The sequence below is a fragment of the Bos mutus genome, chromosome 24 (genome assembly GCF_027580195.1).
Source record: "Bos mutus isolate GX-2022 chromosome 24, NWIPB_WYAK_1.1, whole genome shotgun sequence".
NCBI lineage: Eukaryota > Metazoa > Chordata > Mammalia > Artiodactyla > Bovidae > Bos > Bos mutus.
In genome coordinates, this window is record NC_091640.1 from 42,976,734 (window position 1) to 42,999,979 (window position 23,246).

General features: G+C 46.3%; 1 protein-coding gene across 12 annotated transcripts in view; it reads left to right on the plus strand.

Moving 5' to 3' along the window:
• PRELID3A (PRELI domain containing 3A) overlaps nucleotides 1-23,050 on the plus strand; it is a 51,731-nt gene extending 28,681 nt beyond the window's left edge. For 3 of the 12 annotated variants that reach the window (XM_070361820.1, XM_070361821.1, XM_070361819.1), the window contains 5 exons: nucleotides 9,527-9,695; nucleotides 10,292-10,381; nucleotides 11,427-11,497; nucleotides 11,586-11,688; nucleotides 13,988-23,050. In XM_070361820.1, the coding sequence (XP_070217921.1) occupies nucleotides 9,558-9,695; nucleotides 10,292-10,381; nucleotides 11,427-11,497; nucleotides 11,586-11,688; nucleotides 13,988-14,404 (819 nt within the window). In that variant the 5' untranslated portion in view covers nucleotides 9,527-9,557 and the 3' untranslated portion in view covers nucleotides 14,405-23,050. Of the gene's footprint in view, nucleotides 1-9,526; nucleotides 9,696-10,291; nucleotides 10,382-11,426; nucleotides 11,498-11,585; nucleotides 11,689-12,900 lie in introns of all 12 variants that reach the window. The other 9 variants (XR_011462481.1, XR_011462482.1, XM_070361824.1 and 6 more) reach the window with 9 other exon arrangements.
• The last annotated feature ends 196 nt before the right edge of the window (nucleotides 23,051-23,246 follow it).

Sequence of the window (23,246 nt, forward strand, 5' to 3'; positions counted from 1 at the left end):
TTTTGGCCGCATTAGGGATCTTAGTTCTTTGACCAGGGATCGAATCTGCGCTCCCTGAAATGAAAGTGCAGAGTCTTAACCACTGTACTGCAGTGTGTGTGTGTGTGTGTGTTGTTTTAGATTCTTTTCCTTTGTAGGGTATTACAAGATACTGAATATAGTTCCCTGTGTTTACACAGGTCCTTGTTAGTTATTTATTTTATATATATTAGTGTGTATATTTTAATCCCAGATTTCTAATTTAATCCTCTTCTCCCCCTTGGTAATCATAAATTTGTTTTCTATGTCTGTGAGTATGTTTCTTTTTGTAAGTAAGTTTGTTTGTATCATTTTTTTCCCCAGAGTACACATATAGACAATATCCTATGATATTTGTCTTGGCCTGACTTACTTCACTTGATATAATAATCTCTAAGTTCATCCATGTTACTGCAAATGACAGTACTTCATCCTTTTTCATGGCTGAATAGTATTACATCATGTATATTCTTTATCCCTTTCTCTGTAGATGGACATTTAGGTTGCTTCCATATCTTGGTTATTGTAAATAGGGCTGCTGTGGACATTGGGGTGCATGTGTCTTTTAGAATTATAGTTTTCTCCAGATACATGCCCAGGAGTGGGATTGCAGGATCATATGGTAGCTTTTGAGAAACCTCCATACTGTTCTCCATAGTGGCTGTATCACTTTACGTTTCCACCAACACTGTAGGAGGGTTCTGTTTTCTTCTACCCTCTCCAGCATTTGTTATTTGTAGACTTTTAATGATGGCCATTCTGACCAGTGTGAAGTGGTACCTTATTGTTGTTTTGATTTGCATTTCTCTAATAATTAGCAATGTTGAACATCGTTTCATGTGCTTACTGGCCATTTGTATGTCGTCTTTTTAAAGTTTTTAACAATTTTTTTGGAGTATAGTTGCTGCTCTTTGTATGTCGTCTTTGGAGGTAAAATGTCTGCTTAGGTCTTCTGCCCCTCCCCCCTTTTCTGTATTGAGTTGTTGGTATATTTTGAAAATTAACTAGTTGCATCATTTGCAAAATTTTCTCCCATTCTCTAGGTTGTCCTTTTGTTTATGGTTTCCTTTGCTGAGGTGCAAAAAATTTTTGATTTTATCAAGTTTTCCTCCAGTGTTCATGCACCGAAGAAACCCTAGGAGTGGAGACCAGACAGAGCTGAGAGCAGTGTAAACCTGAAGTAGTGGAGCGCTCTTTGGTTTAAAGTAGCTAAAATAGCAGTGGAAAACACAGGACTGAAATAAAAACATATAGAAAGGGGCCTTAAAAATTAACAGGCTTATAATTGCAGGTTTATAAATCCCATCTTCACAGTACTGACTGAGGTTTCAGGTGGACCTATAACAAAATCTTTATGGGCACAACCAGTATGAGCAAATTTCTGACAGAGTCAAGGCTGTATGCTGCGTGGGTTCTAGCCGACCCCAGGACTTTTAATGATGGCTATCTAGATGGGGAAACAGTGGAAACAGTGTCAGACTTTATTTTTCTGGGCTCCAAAATCACTGCAGATGGTGACTGCAGCCATGAAATTAAAAGACGCTTACTCCTTGGAAGGAAGGTTATGACTAACCTAGATAGCATATTCAAAAGCAGAGACATTACTTTGCCAACAAAGGTTCGTCTAGTCAAGGCTATGGTTTTTCCTGTGGTCATGTATGGATGTGAGAGTTGGACTGTGAAGAAGGCTGAGCGCTGAAGAATGGATGCTTTTGAACTGTGGTGTTGGAGAAGACTCTTGAGAGTCCCTTGGACTGCAAGGAGATCCCACCAGTCCATTCTAAAGGAGATCAGCCCTGGGATTTCTTTGGAAGGAATGATGCTAAAGCTGAAACTCCAGTACTTAGGCCACCTCATGCGAAGAGTTGACTCATTGGAAAAGACTCTGATGCTGGGAGGGATTGGGGGCAAGAGGAGAAGGGGACGACAGAGGATGAGATGGCTGGATGGCATCACCGACTTGATGGACATGAGTCTGAGTGAACTCTGGGAGTTGGTGATGGACAGGGAGGCCTGGTGTGCTGCGATTCATGGGGTCGCAAAGAGTTGGACACAACTGAGCGACTGATCTGATCTGATCTAGTAGGCAGTGTCATTTCAGGGAAGTAGGGTTTGGAGGAGAGGCTGCCCTAAAGCAGGCTTGCTCTCTGGCTGGGAGCAGGGAAGGGCCCTCCACCCTTTTTAAATAAGAGAAATGAGGCTCTGCAGGCAGGAGCTGCAGTGCCCAGTATCTGCTGTCCCCACCCCAGTGTTGTTCCCTCCTCGCTCCCACATGCAGTCTCAGTTATGAACCTGCTAGGCAGCTTACTGAAGGTCCACTTGACCTTTCTGTGTTTACCCTTAAACAGAATGGAGAATTGTTCTCATTGTTTTAAAATATAAATGACTGGCACCATCTTATACAGTGCTTTTCAGTTTCCTTTTCTTCTCAACAGTGTGTTGCTGAGATGTACGTGTGTATCTGTTTGAGATCTGTGCATGTATGTATATACATACACCATTTATCCTTTCTCTTGTTGAAGGGGCATAATTTCTCCCTTATTAAAAATCATGCTGTGGTGACCACTTCTGTATCTATTTGTGATTCATGTAATCAAGGGCTTACTTAGGCCAGAAGTCCTCAAACATCCTCGGAAGTCACGACTTCTTTAAACTCTTAGAAAATATTCAGTTTAGTCCAGTCGCTCAGTCGTGTCTGACTCTTTGTCCGACCCCATGAATCGCAGCACACCAGGCCTCCCTGTCCATCACCAACTCCCGGAGTTTACCCAAACTCATGTCCGTTGAGTTAGTGATGCCATCCAGCCATCTCATCCTCTGTTGTCCCCTTCTCCTCCTGCCCCCAATCCCTCCCAGCATCAGAGTCTTTTCCAATGAGTCAACTCTTCGCATGAGGTGGCCAAAGTATTGGAGTTTCAGTTTCAGCATCAGTCCTTCCAATGAACACCCAGGACTGATCTCCTTTAGGATAGACTGGTTGAATCTCCTTGCAGTCCAAGGGACTCTCAAGAGTCTTCTCCAACACCACAGTTCAAAATCATCAATTCTTTGGTGCTCAGCTTTCATCACAGTCCATCTCTCACATCCATACATGACCGCTGAAAAAACCATAGCCTTGACTAGATGGACCTTTGTTGGCAAAGTAACATCTCTGCTTTTTAATGTGCTATGTAGATTGGTCATAACTTTCTTTCCAAGGAGTTAGTGTCTTTTAATTTCATGGCTGTAGTCACCATCTGCAGTGATTTTGGAGCACCAAAAAATAAAGTCCGACACTGTTTCCCCATCTATTTCCCATGAAGTTATGGGACCAGATGCCATGATCTTAGTTTTCTGAATGTTGAGCTTTAAGCCAACTTTTTCACGCTCCTCTTTCACTTTCATCAAGAGGCTCTTTAGTTCTTCACTTTCTGCCATAAAGGCGGTTGTCATCTGCATATCTGAGGTTATTGATAGTTCTCCTGGCAATCCTGATTCCAGCTTGTGCTTCATACAGCCCAGCATTTCTCATGATGTACTGTGCATATAAGTTAAATAAGCAGGGTGACAATATACAGCCTTGACGTACTCCTTTTCCTATTTGGAACCAGTCTGTTGTTCCATGTCCAGTTCTAACTGTTGCTTCTTGACCTGCATACGGATTTCTCAGGAGGCAGGTCAGGTGGTCTGGTATTCCCATCTCTTTCAGAATTTTCCACAGTTTATTGTGATCCACACAGTCAAAGGCTTTGGCATAGTCAATAAACCAGAAATAGATGGAAATAGATGTTTTTTTCTGGAACTCTCTTGCTTTTTCGATGATCCAGCAGATGTTGGCAATTTGATCTCTGGTTCCTCTGCCTTTTCTAAAACCAGCTTGAACATCTGGAAGTTCAAGGTTCACGTGTTGTTGAAGCCTGGCTTGGAGAATTTTGAGCATTACTTTACTAGCGTGTAAGATGAGTGCAATTGTGCAGTAGTTTGAGCATTCTTTGGCATTGCCTTTCTTTGAGATTGGAATGAAAACTGACCTTTTCCAGTCCTGTGGCCATTGCTGAGTTTTCCAAATTTGCTGGCATATTGAGTGCAGCATTTTCACAGCACCATTTTGGTGTGGGTTAAATCTACTAATATTTACCATATTAGAAATTAAGACTGATAAACTTGAAAATATTTATTAAAATTAACCATAATAAACATATTACATTAACATAAATAACATTTTTTTTAATTTTAAAAACCTGTAGCTTCCAAAACCCTTCAAAGTAGTAAGAGTGGCACTGTTTATTTTTTGCTAATTTCTATAATGTCAGGCAGCATAGATACTGACTTGATGCTCCCATCAGCTTCTGTGTTCAGTGTTGAAGTCTGTTGTTTTGGCTGAAGTAAATGATTAAAACGCAGCCTCACACACTGTATATGAGTAAAACCTACGTGGGAAAGGTAGCAGTATTTCAGAAATTTTTAAAAATAGTCATGGCTGTTCTTTACTACTACAGCAAAACAAACCATAGTTTCTCAGATTAATTGCAGTGGGAAACCTGGCACCATGACTGACCAGAGTAATTGACCTGTCTGGTACTTTGAATGACTCCTTTTCCCTGTGAATTGTGACATGTTGCACTGGTCACTAGTCTGTGTGGTTACCGGGTACAACGTGGGGCAAGCATTGGGTAGTGATGCCAGCTTTCTAAAAGTCCAGTTGTCTCTGTGAAGCTCAAACCCTATCTTTGGCAGCAAATGCTGTCAGGTATTTTCCTCTAAGTAACAGGATCACTTCATTGATCTTTGAGCAGACTCCTGTCTAACACCCATGTCTGAATGACTACAGTTTGTGTTCAGTGGTTTAGCGGAGAAGTGATAGCCGGGAAGCACTGGACTGGACCACTGGCCTCCCCCTAACCCAGCACCCCCCCCCGCATCCCGTAGCCACAAGAGCTTCCAACCACAGCGAGGCCTCCCAGTCCTTCGTGTGTCCTTGCCCAGAGCCAGGGGTCCCGGTGTGGGAAATGAGGCCTTTTACTCTCTTATCAGGGACAGACCCTGGTGCTGGTGGACTTTGAGTGCACAGCTCAGCAGTGAGTGCCAAACAGCCTGGCTTGGCCAACAGTTGTGGCCGCCCTGGGGCTCTGCAGCCTCGTCCGGTGTCCTGCAGCGAGGAGGGCAGGCCCTCTCAGCAGTGGCCAGGCTCCCAGAGAGGCCTGGGAGCCAGCTTTGTTGTCCTCACTTCAAGAACTGCTGGGCTGGCCCAGGATTGCTTGGGCTTCAAGGACTTATCCTACATCCTTTTTTTTTTTTTTGAGTCATTGTGGATGTTTTGGAATTATTCAAAAGAGGAGGCTGAAATAATGAGCACCAGCACCCTCCCCTGGGCTGTGAGAGTCTCATGACCGCTGTTTCCTCAGCCCACTGCCCCTTACTGTGGGTTGCTGTAGGCAAGACCTCAGACCTCACCCCACTTGCTCTTTCCTACACTCTCTCTGAGCATAGAGCTGCCTTGTTCTTCCTATTTAGTACCCTGGTGTGGCACCCAGAATTGCCCCCTCCCTGGCTGCTAGCCCAGCCATGTGCCCCCAGCCCTCAGTGCTGCTGCTGATGCATCCTCAAAATGCAGGCATAGAGGCCTTCCTGGGGCAGCTCCCAGGCCTCTGTATCACTGAGCCTCGGCTGGGGACCTTTATCCCAAGGATGAATTTCATCAACCAGAGTCTCCCCGGGGTGGGGCCGGTTCATATATTCACCCATGGGCCTGGCTTCTGCTGTCACGTTCTCCCAACACTTGACATTTTCGACTACTCAGCTTTAGCCAATCAAATGAGTATTGGGCTATTTTCTTTTCTTTTTTAAAAAAAATTTAGTTGTGCTGAGTCTTCATTTCTGCACTCAGGCTTTCTCTAGTTGTGGTAAGCAGGGGCTGCCCTTTGTTGTGATGTGCAGGCTTCTCATTGTGGTAGCTTTTTTCGTTGTGGAGCACAGTCTATAGGTATGCAGACTCAGTAGTTGTTGCTCATGGGCTTAGTTGCTCTGTGGCATGTGGGATCATCCTGGACCTGGGATCCAACTCATGTCCCCTGCATTGGCAGGCAGATTCTTAACCACTGGACCATAAGGCAAGTCCCTGAGCTATTTTCTTTAACCAAGAAGTGTGTGATACTAACTTGTGTACTTAAACCTTGTAATTAAAAAAAAAATACTATGTTTGTTCTTTTCCTGCGTCATTCTGTTGATGTATGGAATTATTTTTATGAATATTTTAAACACATTGTGCTTAGTTGAAATCATCTGTTAGAAAGATGCAAGGTTTCTATATAAAAGAAACTTTGTGTGAGATGTGCTTGATTATAAATATTTGTCAACTTTTAGATAGTTTCAAGTAATTTTATAAGGCATAGCCTATTCTGCATAATGATTTTTATGGGACCTCTCTGGGAGCTTGATTTACAAAGTGCACATACAGCTTCACTCACTGAGAAAGCTCCTTCTTCTGTTCTCATGAGTCTGTGAGTGCTCCCTTCTTCCCCAGAGTGTGGTGCACTGTGGCCTTGATGGTGGTTTCCCAAGAAGAAAGTCTCCCTGTACTCTGCTGAGTGATCAGGACCAGTCTTGTCTCTGCTCCTTCATCCCCTTACGTTGGATCTGGTGGATGCGTTTAGCACAATGACACAATTCCACAGCTTGGAAAAACATTTCTGTGTTAAAGAGCAGGGTGTCTGGACCTAAGTGCAGAGGCCATTGGTGTGACTGAAAGATCATGAAGTAGGGGCTGGGAGGCCTGACTGTCATCTGCATCCTCTTGCTAACTTTTTGACCTGGGATGAGCCTTTTATGCCAAAGAATGCTCAAGCTACTGCACAATTGCACTCATCTCACATGCTAGTAAAGTAATGCTCAAAATTCTCCAAGCTAGGCTTCAGCAATACATGAACCGTGAAATTCCAGATGTTCAAGCTGGTTTTAGAAAAGGCAGAGGAACCAGAGGTCAAATTGCCAACATCTACTGGATCATTGAAAAAACGAGAGAGTTCCAGAAAAACATCTATTTCTGGTTTATTGACTATGCCAAAGCCTTTGACTGTGTGGATCACAATAAACTGTGGAAAATTCTGAAAGAGATGGGAATACTAGACCACCTGACCTGCCTCCTGAGAAATCTGTATGCAGGTCAAGAAGCAACAGTTAGAACTGGACATGGAACAACAGACTGGTTCCAAATAGGAAAAGGAGTACGTCAAGGCTGTATATTGTCACCCTGCTTATTTAACTTATATGCACAGTACATCATGAGAAATGCTGGGCTGTATGAAGCACAAGCTGGAATCAGGATTGCCAGGAGAACTATCAATAACCTCAGATATGCAGATGACAACCGCCTTTATGGCAGAAAGTGAAGAACTAAAGAGCCTCTTGATGAAAGTGAAAGAGGAGCGTGAAAAAGTTGGCTTAAAGCTCAACATTCAGAAAACTAAGATCATGGCATCTGGTCCCATAACTTCATGGGAAATAGATGGGGAAACAGTGTCAGACTTATTTTTGGTGCTCCAAAATCACTGCAGATGGTGACTACTGCCATGAAATTAAAAGACGCTTTCTCCTTGGAAGAAAAGTTATGACCAACCTAGACAGCATATTAAAAAACAGAGACGTTACTTTGCCAACAAAGGTTTGGCATAGTCAAGGCTATGGTTTTTCCACTAGTCATGTATGTATGTAAGTGTTGGACTATAAAGAAAGCTGAGCACCGAAGAATTGATGATTTTGAACTATGATGTTGGCAAAGACTCTTGAGAGTCCCTTGGACTTCAAGGATATCCAACCAGTCCATCCTAAAGGAAATCAGTCCTGAATATTCATTGGAAGGACTGATGTTGAACCTGAAACTCTAATACTTCGGCTATGTGATGCGAAGAGCTGACTCATTTGAAAAAACCCTGATGCTGGAAAATATTGAAGACGGGAGGAGAAGGGGATGACAGAGGATGAGATGGTTGCATGGCATCACCAACTCGATGGACATGAGTTTGAGTAAACTCCGGGAGTTGGTGATGGACAGGGAAGCTTGGAGTGCTGCAGTCCATGGGGTCGCAAAGAGTTGGACACAACTGAGTGACTGAACTGAGCCTTTTATGAGGATAAAATAAATTCATGGTCAATGAATTTGACAAAGTAAATTTCATGGTCAATGACCAATGATAAAGTTATATTTAAAAAGGACATCAAACATGGAACATTCTTCAATATGTTCATGATCTTTGATGTTTAATTTAGTAATTCCACTATATAAATTTATCCTAAGGACAGATAGACATGTTTAAAGGCTGGTGTACACACATGTTCACTACTGCCTTCAATTTAAAGTAAAGGTTGGACGCAATCAAAATAATCTGCCAGAGGGGACTGGCTATACCACAGGGTGACCTTTTGTGCAGCTAGTTACAGTCCTCTATTTCTGAAAATAGCCTCATGATGCAGGAAAGTGCTCATCATCTGTTCCATATAAAAAGCAGGTGATTTGTGCATGCATGGAGCATGACCCCAGTTTAATTTCTAAGTGTGTGCATGTCTGTGCATGGATGCATATCTCCAGGTCTTGAGTCTGGACTGTCATCTGCGGAAGGACATGTTGCGGAGACACCTGCCTTGGTGGTTGGAGTCACCTGCCTCTGGGGCCGGGTGCTTGCTGGGTACCTCCTGGAGGAACGGTCAGGACAGCAAGGCCTGGGGAATGTCCTCCCTGAGGAACTGACTCTGCGCCCTTTGTGGCCCTATGGCATTCGGGCTCAGCGGGCCTGGAGCCCTGGGAGCAGGGGCAGCTGTGTAGCCTCTGATGGCAGGAAACCAACAGAGACACTGGTGTCCACCCCTCTCCAGGGCTCAGGACCAGAGGGAGGGGTGGCATCTGCAGGACAAGCCTTGGGGGTGGCATGGGAACACATACACAGATTTGTCTCCAGATAGTGGAATTGTGGATTTTTGTTTTCCTCATCTTTTTCATTATTTTTCAAAATTCAGACACTTAAATAATCAGAAAAAAATATGTAGCCATTTCAGGTCACATACTGCTTAGAAGTTGGAGCAAAGCAGTTGCTCTGGATCTCATAGCTAGGCAGGTGTGCTGTCCTGGCTAGTGGCACGAGGCTGCAGTGTGGAAGCAGGTGGGCGGTCAGCAGAGGGCCCCAGCAGTCACTGCGGCTGTGTGGGCAGAGGCAGAAATGGGCCCTGGCCTTGCAGCCTGTGGAGCAGCATAGTTAGTGTGTGTGTGTTGAGGTAAGTGGCGGTGACAGGTAGGGGATGGGAGCATTGTGTCACTGTCCAGAAGCCCCATACCAAAATGTCCTACCTCCTTAGGCTATGGGGGACTGGTGAAGGAGGGCTTAGCAGGGCTGGCCCAGCCTGAGCCTGCTCTGCACCCCTGCCTACCCGCTGGTCGCTGGGAGGATCAGGGATCCAGGATCTGGAACAAGCTCAAGGATCAGGTTGACCTGACTTTGAACACACTGCCACTCAATGCTGGTGGTTGTGTCTCCTCTAGCCACCCGTGGGACACGGTCATCAAGGCGGCCATGAGGAAGTACCCGAATCCCATGAATCCCTGTGTTGTGGGTGTCGACGTGCTGGAGCGCAGTGTGGATGGCCGGGGCCGGCTTCACAGCCACCGCCTCCTCAGTACCGAGTGGGGGCTGCCCAGCCTCGTGAGAGCGGTGAGCCCCTTGGGAGCCCAGCTACACCAACACAGCCTGTCTACACCTGCCAGCCTGGCTGGCACCCATACGTAGGGAGTGTCAACCTGCCCATTTGGGCTTTCTGGGAAGCCTGAGAGATAGTTTGTTCTCTGTGAATTAATTGTTCACTTGAGTGTTCACCATGTCCACTGACCCACCTGTGGCAGCAAAACCCCCCCACAGGAAACCCAAACCCCCACAGCCCCGCTTCCCACCTCTAAATGCCCCACTGCAGCTCCATCGCCCTGCCTGGTTGTGGCCTGAGCCCCAGAGCTGGCTCTGCACAGTGGTGGTCAGGGGGATGGGGCAGGGGGCAAGGTTGGTCCTCAGCTGACTTACCAGCCAGACCTTGGCTTCAGTGCCCCAGGTCCTGCTCCACTTTCTCCTCCATCTTAGTGCCAGTCCCTCCATCCCTGATTTATGTGTCTGTCTGTCCCACCTGCTGGACAGCAGCTGCTGGAGGAGCTGGAGATGCTGCTGCAGCCTGATTGAAGAAGTTAGTAGCTGATCTGAAGTGACATGCAGTGTTTGAGGGTATGTCAATGTCACCATGCTGGTTTCACTTTGTTTTTCAGATTTTGGGGACCAGTAGGACTTTGACATACATCAGAGAACATTCTGTTGTGGATCCAGTGGAAAAGAAAATGGAGCTCTGCTCCACCAATGTAAGCAATAGCCACAGTGGTGCATAATGTCTTCATTTAATTGTTTCCAGCCCACCTTTGGTCTGTGATCTTTTAATAGAAAGGCTGAGTTTGCTTTAGCAGTATCTTGTCTTTTTTTCCAGTGTAAAAACATATTGAAGAACACACATAATGATGTGAACACACCTTTGTAACCACGGGACAGACTCCTGCCTCTCTATTGCCTCCCGCCCCCTCTCAGCTGCTGCCTTGCCCTCAGCAGCACATGTGTCTCTTAGCAGCCACTGAAACAGCCACTTCCTCCTGCCTTCCTCTCTCCTGTCTTACAATCAGGAACCATTGATATTGGCCTGATGCAATTTCAGAGAGAGTGTTGGGGGAATTGCGTGGGCTGGAACATGGTTATGCTAGCCCCTTACCCTGTGGGTGGGGTCACTGCAGGTGCAAGCTCCCAGTTGACCCCCTGGACCTTAGTCAGCGGCCCCTTCCCTCAGGCCAGACAGCCCTTCCACAGAGGCAGAGTGAGCTGGGCGGGTGTTTGTACATTGGCCATTCCTGACTGTTTATATATTGTTCTCTCTCTACTTAGAAAATTCCACTTCCTCTTTGCAGAAAGCCAAGTTGTCAATAGAGGGGACTAGTTCTGGCTCAGGAGGAAGGGGAGGAGAAGGTCGAAGGGAAGGCTTTGGGGAGGACAGGTGATCACCAAGTTGCTGTGTGGCTGCGAGTGTTAGTGATCAGCCTTTCTGAGTCTCATGCTTGTCATCTAAAAAAGAACAGACTTCACAGTGTGGTTGAGGATCAAGGAAAGAAAATAAGGTTTATTAAACACAGAGTCTTGCATAAAAACATTGCATATACAGTGGTGACTGCTCATGAGCCAGGCTCAGGTTTGGGTAGGGTGTGGAGGGAGGGTGGTGTCACCAGAACAGTGGCCAGGATCTGTGGGCCTCGGCGTTCCTTCTGCTCTGGCTCCAGTAAGTGCAGGTGTGGAGTTGTGAGTGTGGGCAGTCTGGGAAGAAATGCAAGAGAAGTAGAACCTACAGCCATTGTGTCCTTTTTAAAGATCACACTCACAAACTTGGTGTCAGTGAGTGAGAGGCTGGTGTACACACCCCACCCGGAGGACCCAGGAAAGTAAGTGGACTGAACTCTGGGGCGGGGTGGGGTGGGGGCTCCCCCTTCAGACTGCTCAGCCTCTCACCTCCAGCGCGCTCTCCTGCAGGACCGTGCTTACCCAGGAAGCTGTCATCACCGTGAAGGGAGTCAGCCTCGGCAGCTATCTGGAGAGTTTAATGGCCAATACGATATCGTCCAACGCAAAGAAGGTACCACCTCTCACTGTTGGGGGGGTGGTGGCCAAAGGAGCAGGCATATGCAGTGGGGAGGGCCCCAGGCCTGCGGGGGACAGAGGCCAGCGAGGCAAGCCACCACTTCCAGCAGCAGCTGAGCTACCTGGGCTCTTAAACAAGACAGACCCCACACATCCAGGACAAGTGTGGGCGTGGGCATGCAGGACACTCAACATTTTTAGCAGTTTTGTATTTAACTGGCATTTTGAGTACCTCTGGCAGGATTTGGGAGTGAGCCTTGTGGAGGGACCCTGGGAGGGATGGGTCCCAGGCTGTGTGGGTGCCAGGGCCCAACTCTTTACCCGGGCATGCAGTCCCCTCTCTGCCATCCCCCGCTCTCCCTAGCCCCTTGGTTTCTGTCTGCAACCAATGGCACGGCACCTAAGCCTTCCCTTCCTAGTGCACTCAGGTCAGGGCTTGGCTGAGAGCCGTTTATGCTTGCATTTAGGCGCATTTGTCCAGTCACAATATAGGACCAGTCTGCCGTGTTTCTAGAAAAATCCAGATTTGAGGAAGGTTGAGAGTAGCTTACCTCAGGGTAGTGTCCCCCGCTTCTGACCCAGAGCAGCATCATCACATCCACACTTCGAGCCCAGAGGACAGAGCTGGCACAACTCATTTTGTTTGTCCATGGTCTAGCTTAGGGCAGGCCTGAGTGTTTGCTGAGAAGAATATTCTACAAGGAAGGCAACTCTCAGCAAGGACAGAGTCCCTTAGCCCTTTATGAGAAAAGTCAGGGGAGACTCAGTGAGGCTAAATCCAGGCCTCTCACTTCCTGTGTTTAGGGGCTGCTGTGCTGGAGGCCTGTGGAGAATCACGGCTTCTCCAGCTGTCGTTACCATCCCACAGCACCCCAGACCAGGTCAGGGGCGCCCGGGGCGGCTAGCTACCTGCTGATGGTAGGGGAGATGGAGGTGGAGAGGCGGGTTACCCCACACCCGAGGTTCAGGAGCGGAGGTTAGGGGCCGCTCATGGAGGGGTCTGAGGGGCCTCAGGAGGTGACAGCAGGGATGGGGTGAGGCTCCGTGGAGCTCTGGCTGGGGCTGGAATTGTGTGTGTCGCCTGCCTTGTTTCTCGGCCTGGTGTCTCCTTTGCGTTCACTTGACCTGCGTAGCTCGCTGTCTGCTCCTCGGTGAGACAGCAGGACGACCTCTGACAGCGCACTGGCTTCTCTCTGTGTTGCTCCAGGGCTGGGCTGCTATTGAGTGGATAATTGAAAATGCGGAACGCGCGCTGAGCTAACGAGGCCTGCAGCAACCCCCCCCTTCCCGTGCTTAGCGGCGGTAGCTACAGGATTCCTGAACCAGGAGGATGTGGCGCCCACTGGGCTCCCAGCGGCGTGTGCGGCCTGCGTGCTGGGAGGGGTCTGCGGGATGCAGCTCTGTGTGGGGCCCCGCCCTGTAGAGAAAGACCGAACTGGTTTCATCCTCCTCCTGACACACCAGCTCGTTTTATGGCGAGATTTGTGTTCAGGTTTGTCATCTCGTCTCCAAGGGCAGTTTGGCTTTTCCTGCAAGCGGTTCTCAGCACGCAGTCCTGTGTTCTGGGACTGCTGTGTCCTTTGCAGGAGGGTCTCACCAGCAGGTCCAGTGTGGAGGGCTGATCTGAAGGGGATTTTATTGGGAGTAAGACTGGAGTGCCTGCCCACGATCTTGTGCGGATGCCCCAGGCTCAGGTGTCAGCACTGTGGCCAGTAGGCTGCCCTTCCTGCTGCTGCCAGCCGTGTGCCATCACTGGCCCTTCGTTTTTAGTGCTCAAAGTTGTTTCCCAGCATCTCTTTGAGCTTCTCAAATACTCTTTGTTTTCCTCCCCTGAGCGTCTGGGGTTTCAGGGCAGATTTGACGCTGGCGTGGTCAGCAGTCATCTCTGCTTCATAAGGTCAGAGTTCACTGCTCCCTCTGTTGAGAGAATCCTTACTCTCCTGCCCTGGAACTCCTCCTACTTTTGGCTTTTCAAGCTCTGGCCCTGCTTCCCACCCTCAGTTGGTCTGTCTGCAGCACATATGCACACTTGGTGCTTCAGTCAGCAGACATGAGCCCTGTGGCTTGGGCTTCTTTAAAGAGCTTCCTGCTTTTTGCCTAAGGCACTGATGCATAGGTTTGCCAGAACCTTCACCTTGAACCCAAGGTCATGACCTTCTTCCTTGAATGCACCACAAGCAGCCTACCTGACTGCTGAGCATCCTACTTGGGCGTGTGCATGTGTGTTTGGTATGTGTCTGATGCTGTTGCTTTGAATTGTGGACCCTATCACATTCTCTTGCCTCACAATCTAGAGCTCAACTGCCTCAGTCTTTAATGATGCCTCACCAAAAAAAGAAACAGAAGAGAAGAAGCGAGTCTGGAGCATGGTCCTGGCTGGACTGGGAGAGGCGGGAGCTCCCGGGTCACAGCCATCATCAGGCTGGTCGGCTGTGACCTCACAGGACAGGAGGCCTGGCCAGTGGCACTGCCCATGGGGCAGACCTGCTGGGAGCAGGGCAGGCTGCCTTGCTGCCTACTGCACGTTGAGCCTACACGCCTGTTCTGCTGCGCCTGAGCCTGGTTTTCTCAGACGGCTGTGGGGCCTCCTCTGTCCTTCCCTCAGTCTCATCTGTCCTCCCCTCAGTGCCAGCTCTCCTGCCGACTCTTGGGGTCTCGCTAAAGAGCTTTCTCTTTGCAGAGGATGCCCCATTCCCTTCCCTTGCCTTTGATCCACAGGCTCACTGCCTGTCTCTTCACACATCTGGCCACCAGCTGTTACCTCAGACATAGCTGACGTGTGTCCCTGTCTTACCCCTTCATGGATCTGCACATGCTAGAGTCGGGCATCCACCCTGATGGTGACACGGGATAGTTAGGATTGGCCTGGAGAGCCATTTGCTCTGTCCTGCGGCTGCAATGAGACTGCGCACCATCTGGGACCCCCGCCTGGACTGCAGTCTGGGCTGGTGGTTCCAAGCTCTCAGCTGTTCTGCCGACATCAAGGTACCTCCAACTGGGAGTTTTAATTTTCTCAATTTTCAAAAATAAAAAATTTTGTGTTTTAAGTGATAATTCTAGAGAAGCTCTTCTCCATAAAGGAAGGTTGGAACTGTATTCTACCACATTTTTTTAGATACTGCTTTTCCTTTGATATTGATACTTCCAATCCAAAATTAAAATTCATTTTTATTTTTAAGACTTTTATGCACATAGCTTTAAAGGTAAAATAGTTAAAAGATTTATGACAAAAACAATCCCTCTTACCCTTTCCACAGAGCATGCTTCTACCCTTCTGTAGACTCTCTTGGCAGTTTTGGCGTTTACTGTTAGATTCCTAAAATAAATGAGCATACTGTGCTATTTCTTGATTCACCAATTTTAGATTAAATCTGTTGACTTCCTGCTATGATGGTTATTTTCTCTCTCACATCTTCCCATCTCCAGTATAGCTGTGTTGTAACTTATGGTTAATTATTTCTATGATTAAAATATACATAACTACTATTTATTACCAAGTGAAAAGCTATACGTTAATTACATTTTCTTTTAAAAGAAAAAAAACATTTATTTGACTGGGTCTGGTCTTCGTTGTAGCATGAGGGATCTTTAGTTGTGTATATGGATCTAGTTCCCTCACCAGAGATGGAACCTGAGCCCCTGCTTCAGACCGCCAAGGGAGTCTCTATATTTTCTTTATGTAGCTTTTCTCCCCTTGAAGGTAATAACTGTGTTTTCCTTTTCATCTGTTTATTTTTTCAAAGTCCCTGGCTGAATGCCCCCACATTCTTCCCCTGCTCTCTGCAGCACCTCACAGTGTCCTCTCCTACAGCTCAAACCCCATAGGCTGCACACCCCTTTCTCATTTCCCTGGTGCTGTTCTTCCTGGAGGCCTGTCTCACTCTCTGACCAGCAGCCGAATGGCTGTTGGCCTTTCTCCCTTCCTGGAGCCCTGTCTCCTGGCCTTCCTGCCTTCTCTTTCACCATAAAATGGGGAAGGACATGCCACAGTAGCTTCCAGGACTTGGCACATCTGAAAATGTCCCTTCTCTTCCCACTCTTCACTCAAAAGCTGGTTGGACATATAAATGTAGATAAAAATACTTGTTCTCAGAATTTTGAAGGCACAGCTCCATTGTTTTCCACTTCACTTCCTGAGTCTCTGTATATGGCTTTTTTTTTTTTTTTCTCTCTGAAAGCTTTTAGGGTCTCTTTGTCCCTGATGTGAAATTTCATACAGCCAAGCCTTGTTGAAGTGATCTTTTAAAAGCGCTCTGTGCTGCACTGCGCATGTTAAATTCCTGGCTGTGGTGCTGTGCTACAATTATGTCACATGTTACTGAAAAAGTGGGTGAAGGGTATGCAGCTTCCAGTAAGTCTACATTAATTTCAAAATTAAAGGTTAAAAAACTTCAAAAATAGTGCCATCATGGAAAATGGCAGAGGTGGGTACTCTGAGAATCAATCCCCACATTGAAACAAACAAAAAGCTGGCCAAAAAAAACAAAACAAAACCAAAACAACGGAATCAACTTTTGTAGCACTCTGGATTTTAGTCAAGATACCTAAACTAACCAGTAGGGTGCTAAATGAATTTTAATTAACCCACCCTGCAGATTTTGGACTTGGCAGCCTTCAAAATTAGGGCAGCCAATTCCTTAAAATAAATCCCTGTGTATGTGAAAGAAAACTCTGGAAGAAAATTGTGGCTATTTTGACCAGTGTGAAATGATACCTCATTATAGTTTTGATTTGCATTTCTCTGATAGTGATGTTGGTGTCCTATGGGTTTTTTGGCCATCCGTATCCCTTTTTTGGAGAAATGTCTGTTTAGATCTTATGTCCATTTTTTGATTGGGTTGTTCTGTTTAATACGGAGCTGCATGAGCTGTTTGTGTATTTTGTAGATTAATCCCTTGTGACCCCAGCTTTAGAAGAGTGGAGTCTTAACCACGGGACCACCAGGGAAGTCTGCCATTGGTAATTTGGTAGGGATTGCATTGGGTAATACAGTAATTTTGACAATATTGATTCTTCCAATCAAGAACATGATATATATCTTTCCATCTGTTTGTATCATCTCTGGTTTCTTTTATTAGCATTTTATAATTTTTAGAGTACAGGTCTATTGTCCCCTCAGATATATTTATTCCTATTTTATTTATCTTGATGAGATGGTAGATGGGATTGTTTCCTTAATTTCTCTTTCTGATCTTTTGCTGTTAATTGCACAGGAATACAAGAGATTTCTGTATGTTAATTTTGTATGCTGCAACTTTACCAAAGTCATCGATAAGCTCTAGCAGTTTTCTGGTAGCATCTTTACGATTTTCTATGTGTAGTATGATGTCATCTGCCAACAGTAACAGTTTTACTTCTTTTCCAATTTGGATTCTTTTTTTCTTCTCTCATTGCCATGGTTAGGACTTCCAACACTATGTTGAATGAAAGTCACGACAGTGGATATCTTTGTCTTATTCCTGATCCTAGAGGGAATGCTCTTAGCTTTTCACCCTTGAGAATGATGTTAGCTGTAGGTTTGTTGTATGTGGTGTTTAATATGTTGTGGTCAGTTTCCTCAGTGACTACTCTCATTACCTTTTGGAAGGAATCAAAACCAAGGCCTAAGCACAGGCCCAGACGATTCTGATCCAGGTGTCATCAGACCACACTTTGGGGGATGTTGGGCCCCCTCTCTTCATGAAATCTGTTTCCAGGAAAGTGTTCTTGACTGACACCAGCTCACAACTTACTATAAATTCCTAGAGTTTTATATCACTTTGGACCATTTTTCTAAACTATTCACATACATATTTTTCTGATTAGAAGCAGAGATGGGATGTTTACTTTGCATGCACAGCCCTGGGTGCTCACTGAGTATGTGGTAACTTGAGGACTGGGTTCAGAATCATAGCCCTCAGTGGGGAAGGCAGGTGGACAGAAAGCAGGGTTATGAGCACAGGGCTGGACCTCACATGTGATGCTGGGCTAGTGGTTTGACCTTGGGCACATGTCTACCTGGCTATATTGCCATCTCTCAGGTAGACAACAAGTGTATGCACAGCACCTGCTTCAGAGCTGAGTATCAGGATTGTGGCTGAGAGTGCTTTACATAGCACCTGGTGTGGAAAAGTGCTTGAAACCAAGCAGGACCTTGTGGGGCTTTCCTGGTGACAGACCCCACCATCCTGTGCTCCCCACCTCTTGTTGGTAGAAAAACGTTAGCCTCCTAGCCCTTGCCCAATTTCCAAAGAGCAAATTTAATCAGAGAAGTGGAAAAATGGAGAAGCAAGTGCAACAGTCAAGCAAGTCAAAGCAATGATAGTTTAGCCATTAAACAAAGTCAGGGACCTTTAGTTCCTCCCTAAGGGCTATAGGTAATATTCTGAGCCCTGTCCTGAGATGGTTTGCTGATAGTAACCCCATCAAGTGGAGGAGTTAGCTGCATGCTGACAGTCAGCAGGCAGACCCCTCGAGTGGTTGGAACCAGATGGGTAATGATGTAGATTTACCACCCTGTTACTGCACCCACCAGTCAGGACAAATGTCCACAAGTGATCAGGCACCCCTAAACCTCTCCCTCGAGGACCTTGCCTTTAAAAACGCTTCCCTGGGGGCTTCTCTGGTGGTCCAGTGGCTAAGACTTCATGTTCCCAATGCAGGGGGCCTGGGTTCAATCCCTGGTCAGGAAGCTAGATCCCACATGCTGTGACTGAAGATCCTGCATCCCACAACTAAGACTGGCACAAATAAAGAAATATTTTAAAATATATATTAAAAAAATAAACATGCTTACCTGAAAGCTGTCAGAGAGTTTGGCTGTTTGGTCACAAGCTGCCCGTTCTCTGTGCTAACTCCGTGTTGGTATCCTGCAGTAAATGCTGCACTTTCCTTCACAGCCTGGAGTTGGCAGGGTGGTTTTGCTGTGTGTCAGGCGAGTGAAATCAGTAACATGCTCAACTACTGGGAGCTAGTATTGGCTACTAAAATCCAGCAAAGCATTTAAAAACATATTATCTAATATAAAGCTTATCTTCATATCTTCCCTTATTTTTTTTTCTTGGCCAAACTGTTTTAATATGACAAATTTGAAGTCATTTGGGATGTTTTATTTCAGCCCAGTTGGCACATACATTTTAATCAAAATGTTATGATTAGTAAGCATTAACTATCATCCTTTGAAAGGGGCATTAGTAAAAAGGTCCTGAGTATGAGCTCAGTGCTGATGAACACACGATTTGCGTTCACACAGCAGTTCAATTATAGGTCTCCAGGGTCTCTGATATCTGCCCACCAATGTGTTAATGGAAAAAGCCAGTCTGGAGGCTGGGCTGTGCATGGTGGCTCCGCCAGGGATCTGGAGTGGACGGGAGCCTGGAGAGGAGCATGTGGTGAGTGGCATTTACAAGAGTGGGGTTTCTGCGGGCTCCAGGGAACCAGCAGCTGCAGAAGCTGCTGCCTCAGGCCTCCCAATTCTAATCAGCCACCTTTGGGCTGCAGTGACTTCTGACTTTGGGTTTTACTCCTGCCTTAAAGGAAGAATATGGCTGTGCGTGGCACTTACGTGGTAAAGAGCACTGACTACACACTATGTCAGTTGTTTGGAAGACATGTTAATGGTTCTGCCTTTGTATTGACTTATTTCCATATTGAACCTGCTCAATTCATCCATTCACTCCAGAAACATTTTTGAGCACCTGTTGCATGCAAGATAGTTTTCCAAATCTAGAGATGTAGCAGTGAAGAAATCTGACAAAGATCCGTGTCTTCATGAAACAGTGTAGTAGATGCTATGTGCGGTGGAGGAAGGAGGAAGAACAGCAGCAAGTACTGCAGACATGGGAGTCCAGAAGCTACCAGAAGCAGCTGTGCCAGGGGATGGGGCACATTCTGTGCAGCCATGTGAGGCAGAAGCAGGAGGTGAACAGTGGCATGAATGCCATGAGGGCTCCAATCCACTACTGCACCTGCTCACTGATGGAGTTTCGCAGGGAAAGAGCATCTGCCTGGCCCTGGATGTTTGTAATCAGGGCTGAGAGGGCCAAAGAAATAAGCTTCTGGGCTGGGGATCCCTTACCACAATGGGAGGTGTGTAGACTGGGGACCCCTACTTCCGCCGTGGCTGTAGTAACCTTTTTTTTTTTAATTAAGCTGAACAGCAAGATTTGTCTGTACATTTGTTTCCATTTAATGCAGTTAAACTGTGTGTTACATGTACCCACTCCCCACCCTACCCAGCCACTCGCTTCCCTTCACATCTGCAGTGGGACACGTCACACAGCGGGGCACATGTCACACTGCAGGACGAGACCTACCAAAATAGACCATGCCTTTGCATCCAGCAGGTTGGGAATGAACCACAGTAATTGGATGGTGCTGGCACAAAACAGCAGGTGAAAAGGGGGTTGTTTGTTTTTTGCTTGTTGTTAATGTGTGTCAATGCATCTGTCTTTTTAAATTTGGGGAGATGAACTCAGATTTTTTTTTATAGCAAACAGTAAAACTGAACCTCTCTTTGCCATATAATCAGGTTTGTCAATACAGAGAAGTACTGTTTAATGACACTTGGCTTCAGTGAAAGGGTGAATGTGAATTGCAGAGATTCCTCCCACTTTCTGTTCCATGACTCAGGCTCTCAGTGACTCACTGCTCAGTGTCTGCAGCCTGGATACTCTGACCCATCATGTTTCTCCTGGTTAAAGTGACCCGGAGACCACCACATCCGGCACCCTCAGTGCTGAAGTCAGGAAGCACTGCGCGACTTTCCCAACGTCTGAGGACTGAGGGTTGTACCACTGCTAAGCTGGAGCAACTGAGTCAGAGCCAGTTCACATGCTTGAGACCAGGCTCTGCTTCACTAATTATGGTTGTTTTTTCTCCCAGTTATCAAGGTGGAAGCCCTTAGGTCCTACAGAGCTCTTTCTGCCAGTGGCTACCATTGTGCAGCAGAGTGAGCCCCAGTTTCTACCATGAAGCTGTGTCCACCACCGGATGCACCGTGAGGAATGCCTTAGGCTGCTGCAGGGAGCCACACAGAAGTGGGGATGTCTAGCCATTAAGTTCACGGTGCTCAGTTCAAGTTCACAGTCTATCGGTCTGACTCCTGAGATGACCTTGTGGTAGGATGACCCAAGTCATCTTCCCTTTCTTACGGACAGCTGAAATGTTCTCAGGCATCTTCTGCTTTTGGGGTGTCAAAGATCAAAGTTTCTTCCCTTTAAACGAGAAGCTACTCTGTTTTCTGTTTCACGTTCGGCTCTGCTGTAGGAGCTACACGGTTAAGGAGGTCTGTCCACCTTTGCAGAATCGTGCTGCTCCTCCTTCCTTCTCTGTGATTGCCCACAGCTTTTACACCACATTTGCTGAGGAATTTGATATTCAGGTAAGCTTTCCAGAAATCCTCTCTTTGGCATTCCCACTCTTCCAAAACCAGCAAAATTTGGGTGTGACCTTTTCTGCTGTGTCACCGCAGGGGAAGGAACAGGGGAGGTAGGCCAGGGACTGACTGACAGTTCCTGCAATGACAGGACACCAAAGCCAAGAACATGCAGAAGGGCGCCTTCCAGTGAGGCTGCCCCTCTGTGCTGACTGCTCCCTAGGGGAGGAAGTGCCCTCCTTCCTTCAGTTTATAGATGCATCAGAGCCACTCTTGAGAGCATCCCAGAACAGGAACCAGCGTCGGGCCACCAGGTGAGTGGAACATCCAGGTGATCCCTCAGCTTCTAAGCCCCAGGGACGCAAGTGACCTCCTTGATGACCCAGCTCTCAGGAGCCTGCTTCACGAGTACTGTGTCCTGTCAGTGCTGGAGCCCTTTCACGTCCTCTGCTTCATATTGCACATGTTAAGAGGCTCGGGTTGTGCCACTGGCATCAAAACCCCACAGCAAAAACAGCTGGAGAATGTTCCACATAGTGACATCTATTCTAAAATACATCAATATACACACCATGCACATTTTAGTGGGACAGCACTGTGAATTCAATCTGCCAGGTAACTGCACCTGAGCATTTAACTAGTGTAAGCAGAGTTTTATATTAAGTAGGTTCTTAGCTCTTAATTTTTTTTTTTTTTTGGATGAGCCAAAGGAGATGTTTCTAGATGTGGGCCTGAGGTCAACATGAGGGGAAAAGGTGCGTTCTGATGGCTGTGTGTATGTATGTGTGCACACCCTGCAGAGAGCAGAACTGGAGTCCTGACACATTAGTGTGTAATCCAGCCCTTACCCACAACAATTCTCCTTATGGAGTTCTAATGATTTGCAACTCTACAGCTTCTCCTCACCAGGGGCCAGAAAGGAGAAAGAAAGGCGCAGTTGAATAAGGGAGGCCCAGAGCTTCCCTTCCTGGTCCCGATGTCTCCAGAACCTAGGAGCAGCAAGGCAAGGGCTGTGCCCTGGACTCAGTCAGCGAGCATGTGGATTACGAGCTGAGGTCTTGTCACACACCTGTCACAGGAACCTACTGCAAGAAGAGCTTAAAATACATCTGGCAAATAAGTAATGGATTAATATCACACTCAGTATCACCTAAGGTTTAAGGCATGTAAAACGCCAAGGATGCTCTCTAACATAAAGACAGAACCTTCCTAAATTCATTCTGGGTTTAAACTCAAGCCTTTAAGAGCTACAACAAGAAATTTTGTTTCATGGGACATTATAAGAACACACAGCATAAGGAATTCTATTTAGGAAAAAAAAATGCTTTCTAAATATTGTACAACTATGGAGACAATTTGTAGATTTTAGTTTCCTACCCTGCAAGGTGACAAAGGAAGCAGGCTGCTTGATGACACAGCAGTTACAGTGGGAGCTCATTTTCATTTATGTTCTCAGTGTGGTCCTTGCAGGTTGTATTTCTCAAGCTGATCGTAAACTGCTGATGTCACATAAATGTATCTTGTGTTTCCAAACTAGGTGGTTTCAAACAGCTAGTCACCAAAAGATAGCACGATTTTATAATAGGAACTCCACACGTAACGTATGATGGAAAGTCATTTATTTTCTCCTCAATTTTAAAAGACTTTAATGGAAAATGTTTGGTAGCGTCATGTTACGCTGAATGCCAGCAGTGCCTGGACTTTATACACGCACGAAGCCAGGTCAACGTGTACACATTTCTCCATGGCCCTACAACAGTTCTGCACGTACAAAATTGTCTGCTGTTTTGCTCTAGCAAATAGCAATATAATTTAAAACTTTCCTATGTGACACCTAAAATCCAGTCTGACATTTATTAATACAGTTAGAAAAATAAGAGTCTTAAAAAATTCATGGCATGAGTTCATGGTGCTGACCATGATGTGAGTTTATGAGATCATGGGATCTCATCAAATGTAAGATCATTTTAAAAACTCCTACATGACAACTTTCTGGTTTAATTTGAAAGGCTTAAGACTTGAAATCTAGTGAGACTATTAAGTTGATGTACTTAACTTCTACTTGTGTTGGGAGAGTTAATTCTCATTGTCCACTGAATGAATGCCCTCCAAATACCAATAATAAATATATTACAGTATTTACAAGCTTTGCTATCTTTCCTGACACTGACAGAAAGTTAAAACTGTGAGAAGTGAAT